Raw genomic sequence first — 8,068 nt, 5'->3', positions numbered from 1 at the left:
GGAACAAGCCTCACAGAGTCAAGTTGCCGAGAGAAGAAAACCCACGGCTCAAGGGACTGGCGCGGCATCGGGAAGGAAGGCCGCGGGCAGAAGAAGAACAGGGAAGGACGGACGAGGTCAACGCTTCCCTCGCGTGGAGGAGGAAGAGCTCGCACGGCTCGAGACCGAGAAAGGGAAAGGGCCAGACGCGCGAACGGGAGAGCTGCGTGAGACAGAGCTCGAGCGCAGGGGAGACGGCTAGGGATTAAAGGGGAAAGAAACGTAAACGTTAACTAATATATATATAAATATATATATTGAGTGTATATATATATATATATTAATTAAAACATGATTTCCTCGCGCGCGGCGACGCGACAAAATGGGTGTCCTCCCTGGGCAAAATTGACATTTCGGACGCGCTGGTGCAGTCCGTTTTGTCATCTGGGGTCGCTCGGACGACGACGTCGACAATCAAGTCAAAAACACGTCGAAATTCAAATTTCATTAAATTTCGACCCGCGATCCATCGTCCCAAAAGGTTTACTTGAGCATTTGACAGGTAACAGTGCAGGCAATGCGAATTGCGGCGATCGGACACGTCGACTCTCCGAATTGCGAAGCTTAAGCGCGCGGGAGTGCGAATTGTGCAGAAGGCCACCCTTTTGGGTTTCCTCATGTCGATTTCATCCTTCTAAGTGCTAGAAGTCGATACCACACACGCGAAACTCCAAAAGAGGACGAAAGTAGATCGAACTAAAACGATGCGGGTCCCACTTCTAAGGTTCTAAGATAGTCGAAGGAAGACCCCTAAGGCTAGATCCTAACTCCTACGAGAAATACTAGACCTCACGAAAAAAGGAGGTCAACAAAGCCCTACTGGGGAGGATATTTCTCGAGCGTTCCACAATATTCCACAACTTTGTTGCTCTGGCTCTCGCAACACTTGATTTTAATCTTTTAAGATGTCACCTGATCTGTTTATAATGATGCAAAAACCTTACTAATAAGACTTGCAAGATCTTATAGAACCAAAAACAAAAAGAGGATTGGAGAAGGAAGAAGAAGAAAGAAAACGAGGGAGAGGGAGACGGAGAGGCCCTGAAGATTTTATTGCCAGCATGAAAATATCTAAGAAGAAAATCCTCTGAGCTAGTACCATGATTCTTTAATTATTGGATTTTAGGCACTACAATAAATGCTACACCTTTTACGCTATAAAGAGAAAAAAAATACATGATTAGAATATTACAAACATGCGGATATCATTGAAACATTAATGAATACACATAGAAAACACTTATATGAGTGACTGGGAGGAGTTGCTGACTAAATTGATGGAGTTGCAAGCCTTCAAAAGAAAATATTGATTTTTTGACAAAGCAGTATTGATCAGGCGATCAACCTACAACACTGTGGCAAATTTTCTTCAGGTTGGCGACAAATGACCATAATTAGCCCGCTATGTTTCCTAGCAAGTGCATTTTTTCCATTGACAAGTGCACCTTAGAAATGAGCAAGTGCAACCATAAGCCTTGGTAAGAAGTGCTCAGGCTAAGAGTGGAGATGTTAAAAATTGACTAGATATGCCAACCCAACCCAAGCTCGACTTGAAAAATTCAAGTCCAGTTTAAACCAATTAATTTATTGGGTCCAATTTGAGTCAAGAATCCCAAGCCATTTAACTTTTATTATCGGGTTTGGGATGACCTGCAAACTCAAATTTGACCAGAAACTATTGTTATACTTATGTTAAATGTGTTATGCAGATGAAGTTAGGGTAAGTCGGATTGAAAGCAAGTCGTGTTCGGGCTAAAATTTCTAACTTATTTAATATTCAGGTTGAGTTTGGGTAAGCATTTTAGATCTGATCGATTTTGGAGAGGTATAAATGCTAATCCTATGTCAATGAAGCTTAATTAAGAACCTAACTTGAGACAATCTCATCCAAGATTATATCAATTAAAGGCTCAAGATCAGCTCAAGGAAAACTTTTAAATTATAGCTTGTCCATTTGTACTTTAAGCAAGCGATACAAAATATCCTTTTTTGTGGTAATTTATCAAATTTCAATGCACATTCAAGTGCTAATGTTACCAACGTGGAATCACATAAAACTATTACGAGCTGTAGTGCAAAGCATACATGCCATATGATGCTTGCTGTTGAACAAAAAAGAGATTATTTGTATGAGGGCATGATTTTGCCTCCAAAACACTTCTTTCATATAAGCTCCATGATAGATAAATGATCACATTTACCGATACATTGAAGTCAAGGAAAAGCTTAGATCATATTATAACTAGAATACACATAACAGCACTTTTATTAATACATGATATGAAATTTCTTTAACCTATTTGAAATGAATGAACGTGCTAGCCAAAAGCAAAAGATGTTGACCAGTAGTGTAAAATATACAAAAATAAGTGATTTGATGTCTCCTTTGTTAAATTATTTAGGATTACTTTCAGAATTACTTCTCTCAATGCTGACAACTATTGGTACATGCATCAAAACTCCAATAGCAAAACCTTGCTAATTAGTTAGAATTACATGTACAGTGTAAATGTAGTAAAATTTAAAAAAGAAATGGCAACCTGAAATCATGACCCCATTCTGATATGCAGTGTGCTTCATCGACAGCTAACAAGCAGATTCCATAATTCAGCAGGTTACTCCAAAATCTAAACAACAAAGAAAAAAAAAACAAGCCAGAATTCAGAATAATGAAAAAAGAACTAAGAAAGCAAGGTAAAATAAAATTTATAGAGAAAGCCTTTCTTCCATCGCTAGTTACGCAAAAAAAAGGATAAATACAAAGAGTAAAATTGGATGTGTATATGTGTGTGTGTGCGGAGAGAGAGAAAGAGAGAGAGATACAGTTGCTTAATTTTAACAAATAACACTATGCAAAAAACCAATGAGTAATAGCGCCTATAGCAAAGAGTAAATTCACTACATTTTACATCTCATCTATAGTAAAGAATAAATGCACTAAATTTTACATCTCATAAAGTTATTACCTCGCAGGAAGCAAACAAGCCTTCTCAGGTGTCATGTATAGTACATCAAAAACACCCCTCTCAGCTTGAGAATAAGCATCCTTATCTGTTTGGCTACTTCCAAGATGTTCAGCTTTTATACCACGTTGTTTAAGAGCCATGACCTGTTAACCAGAGTAACCTCAGAAACACGATTTGTAATACCGTAAAAGTATATAGCAGAAGAGTGAGTACCTGATCTTGCATCAAGGACAGAAGAGGGCTTACAACTACAGCAGTCTTTCCAGTCACAAGTGGAGGAACCTGGTAGCTATGCACATGGATTTTCCAAGGTATTTAATTTCTATAAAAATCACAATTTTCTGTGTGAAATCGTACAGGAGACAAATAAAGCTGACGAATCTATCGCTATTGTAGACACACGGGGCACACTCTTCCCAAGTAGGTTAATGTAAATTATTACTTTTTCTTAGTGTTATGCAAAATATCTAATTGATAAAAGAAAATTTTCAAAGTAATGCACAAACCCAGAGGTGACTCAAAGAGTCAAACTGTCGTTGAATTTTATCCTTAAAAATGAAATCATAATCCAAAAATAACAACAACAAAAAAGCTTTAACCCCTAAGTGGGGTCGGCTACATGAATCCTTTTTCCATTGTGTTTTTTCTCCATTGTGTTTTATTGAGTGTCATATTTTCATTTAGTTCTAATAAATTAAGATCATATTTTATACAACATGCCCAAGTCCTTTTAGTTAACATAAGTCAAATCTAAAATATCTACTCTCCTCCTAGGTCATCAGATGGTTGATGTTTAATTTGACCAAACCATCTAAGGTGACTCTTTTAGTTAACATAAAAATCACAATTCTCTTGTTTGCCACTGGAGCTACGCCAACCTTTCAAGAATATATTCATTTCGCATTTTGTCTCTAAACGTAAAGCCACTAATCCACTTTGATCATTCTCATCTGAGCAACATTTAACTTTATTTTATGCTTTTCCTTTACAGGCCAACATATGCGCCATGAAGCATTGCAGGTCTAACAATCATCCTATGAAATTTTCCTTTAAATTTAAGCAGTGCTTTCCTATCATGTAGCAAGCTCGATGCATTCCTCTACTTCAACCACCCAACTTGAATTCTGCTAACAACATCCCCCTTTATATCACCATTACTTTGAATAATAGACCCGAGACATCTAAAATGTTCACTCCTTTTAATGACTTGATACCCATTGTTACAAACCCGCCACTAGATCTACTACTACTAAATTACATTCCATGTGTTCAATTTTAGATCTACTCAAACGAAAGCCTTTAGACTCAAAATTAACCTCCATAATTCAAAATTTTTCAAAAATCTCTCTAGTCTTATTCACAAGAAGGATATCATCAGCCAAAAGCATACACCAAGGTACATCCTTCTATAAATGTCAGTAAGAACATCCATAACAAAAGCAAAAGGATATGGGCTAAAAGCCGATTCCTGATATAATATAATTTGAGATAGGAAAATACTTAGTCAATCCTCTTGTGCTTGAACACGAGTAATAGCTCTAGTACACATATATTTAATAACTTGAATATAAGCATTATTAATGCCTTTCTTTTCTAGAACTCTCCAAATTTCTTCCCTTGGAATCTTATCATAACTTTTTTCTACAATAAAAACAATAACAAGCCTTTATTCCACTATAATTTTTTTTCTAAGTCAACAAATATTATATGTAGATCCTCCTTATTATCTGTATAATTCTCCATCAAATCACTCAAAAAATGTATAGCTTCCATAGTAAACCTGTTTGGCATGAGCCCAAATCGATTTTGAGAAATTTTTCTATCATTCGTAACCTATAGAAATTTTGAGAAATTTAAAACTTTGGAATGACCTTACAATCTTTATACTCTCGACGATTTATTTTTTTCATTAAAAAATAGCAAATTTGCATTTTATTGGATTCATTCTTATAAGTGATAATATAATCATCTCTTTTCTTAGATAAAGTATTAGAAATAAAAAAAAATTATAAGTTAAAGCAAATCCAAATGATTACATGTTCATTAGTTACTCCAAAATGATAGTCGTCATGAATACTTCTAAAATCTTCTACTACTCTACCAACATATTCATTTCAATCTCATCCAATAAAATTTTTTTCTTCAACATGTATAATTTGTATTAATTATTTTAAGTCTTTCTAATTTTTTTTCTTTTGCATATATATATATAAACATATTTGAGGAACATAAGCACTTATAACGTTAAAAATACTAGTATCAATAAAAGTCATTAGATCTCTAACTCTAACTCCAATTCTATTATTTTTATAATATTATCTTTCATACTCTTATATATAATTATACTTACACCATTTCTAATATGGTGTTTACCTAAATATCAAAGTTTAAAACATAAACTGTCAATCTCCTTATTTTATTCCCATCAATTTAATTTCTTAAATATATAAGATATTTATATTTCTGTGAACCATAATATTTATTAATTATATTATTTTACTTATGAGAGTACTTATATTTCAAATTTTTATCCTAATATTAGTTTCATGGACTCGTTTGTTTGCATGTATCCGTTCATAATGTGATAACCCTCACTTATTTAATACTACACACTTGCGTCGTTGCAACAACCCTTGCTTATTTTCATTGTATTCAAGTCCTACAATGAATTGCTTCTAAAGAATGCCCTAGCATTAACATAATGATTTAAATGATTGATTTCACAATTTTTAGACAAAAATTTTTATGTTGATTGTCAACTATTTAATACAACCCTTCACTTTTGGCATCTGGGAATTGGGGCTTGGGATCCGGGAATGGTAGTGTAAATCAGAATCGTGTTATTTAGTGCACATAAGAGAAGAGGCTATAAGCTCAGCTTTGACCAGTTCTTCACACATGGTCTGACTTAAAATCAAATCATAATCCAAACATCAAGATAGTGTTATTTAAAGCACATAAGAGATGAGCTTATAAGCTCAGCATGCATGGCTTGACCAGTTCTTCACACATGATCCAGCTAAAAATCATATCACAATCCAAACAAGCTTAAAATACTGTGAAATCCAAATCAACTAGTTCAACTGAAAGAGGCAAACCAGCGGACATCAAGATTGTGTCATTTAAAGCACATAAGAGGTGATGTTTCTTTAAAGGGGAAACACCAGGAAATTACTTCTTTGTCGCTACAACTGTTCTCATTCCCAAAAATACTCAAAAGAGCTCTTTGGATCATTTTAGACCCATCTCTCTGACTTCTATTATCTCAAAGTTCATTAGTAAAATTTTGGTCAGACGCATCCAACCTCACCTCAACAAATTAATTTCTTTGAATCAATCTTCTTTATTCAGGGGCGGGGGATCACTGATAACATCATGCTGGCACAGAAACTCATTCTTGACATTGATAAAAATGTAGAGGGGGCAGCATGATCACTAAATTAGATATCCGTAAGGCTTATGCTTAACTCAGTTGGGAGTTTATATTGAAGGTTCTTAAGGCACGAGGTTTCTCTCAGGAGTTTTGCAAAATTATCCTATCTTGGCTTCATTGCAATAAATATAGTATTCTCATTAATGGCCAGTCTCGGGGCCTTTTTAGTGCAAGCTATGGGATTAAGCGGGGAGATCCTTTATCCCCTACTATTTTCATTTTAATATTTGATTATCTCTCTCCTCTCCTAAACAATATTTTCAGGAGAAACCCTAATTTGCAATACGCTCATAAATCTAACATGGTGATCACTCATTTAGCTTATATCGATGACATGATACTATTTTCTAATGCTAGCGAAAAAATGGTGAAGGAGATTCACAGCTTAATGATTGACTTCCAATCCGTCTCTGACCTACTATTTAATGCTAATAAATGTAACATCTACTTGGGAAACATGGTCAATCATTCTAATGCATGTTGGATTGCCAATTTTATCGACTTATCCCTCTCTACCCTTCCTCTTAAATATTTGGGGGTTTTTCTTCTTAAAGGCAGGAAGAGACGTATTCAGTTTGATGAGGTAGTGGAAAATGTGCGGAAAAAGAATTTTGGATTGGAAAAATAATCTCCTTTCCTTTGAGGGTTGTATTATAGTGCTCAAGAGCATCCTTCACTCTCTTCCTTTATACACTCTTCAAGTACTCCAACCCAAAAAAAGTACTATTTTGAACAAAAAGTTATTTTGAACCTTGAAAGATGTTTCAATAAGTTTTTATGGGTGGGAAATCACTCTGGTAGAAGATGGATGTCTTGGAAGAATGTTTGCAAACCCCTGTATGCTGGTGGTTTGGGCTTCAAATCTCTGCACCATATTGCTGATATTAATGTTTTTAAGCAATAGTTTAATTTCAGGAAAGGCGAGTCTTTATGGGCTAATTTCATGCACAAGAAATATTGTTGTTCCTCTCATCCTGCTTTGATTAATTGGTGATTGGGTAATTCCACGATGTCGAAGAGATTGCTTCATATTAGAGACTGGGCGAAGAATTTCATTTACTGGGAGGTGCGTAGTAGAAATATTTCTTTCTGACATGATTGTTGGTCTCATATTTTGCTTGTTATAAGGGATACGAGGTATTCTAATCTCAAGGTGTCGAATACTTGGGTAGACGGCTATTGGAATTTTCCTCTTCTCACTAGCATTTTGGAGATGGAGGGGGCCATTGGAATTTTCCTTTCTGACATGATTGTTGGTCCCATGTTTTGCTTTCCACTATTCCATTGACCATCATTTGCAAGATAGCTCACTTGTTTTCTTGCTTGTTTGGTGTTTTCACAGTTTTTGAGCTGCAAGTTTTTGAATTTTGAAACTTGCTCGTTGGTGCTCTTTCCATCTTTCAAGACGTCTGTTTTTGGCTTGCAACTTGCGCTACCTTTGTTTCATTTTTTATACATGTTCATATGGGAGTATACTTCACTCTTTGGGTATACGTTTTGGTTGGATACATGTACTTTTGGTTTACATTTACCATTTTTTCATCTTTATTTCTTTTTTGGGAGGAGTTGTAATGCGGAAGGATAAACCCCTAGGACTATATGTATTTTCTTTATTTTTAGTGGGGTTCCT

At 35.3% G+C, this 8,068-nt stretch overlaps 1 protein-coding gene across 1 annotated transcript in view; it reads right to left on the bottom strand.

The window, feature by feature from the left end:
* LOC110025615 (ATP-dependent DNA helicase RecQ-like) overlaps window positions 1-8,068 on the bottom strand; it is a 91,964-nt gene that overhangs the window by 78,162 nt on the left and 5,734 nt on the right. The window contains 3 exon segments of the mRNA XM_020726195.1: window positions 2,580-2,666; window positions 3,006-3,148; window positions 3,219-3,294. Of these exon segments, the coding sequence (XP_020581854.1) occupies window positions 2,580-2,666; window positions 3,006-3,148; window positions 3,219-3,294 (306 nt within the window).

Source organism: Phalaenopsis equestris, unplaced genomic scaffold, assembly GCF_001263595.1.
Source record: "Phalaenopsis equestris unplaced genomic scaffold, ASM126359v1 Scaffold000002, whole genome shotgun sequence".
NCBI classification, from domain to species: domain Eukaryota; kingdom Viridiplantae; phylum Streptophyta; class Magnoliopsida; order Asparagales; family Orchidaceae; genus Phalaenopsis; species Phalaenopsis equestris.
The sequence above is the reverse complement of the archived record's forward strand: the minus strand, read 5'-3'. Positions and strand labels throughout refer to the sequence as shown.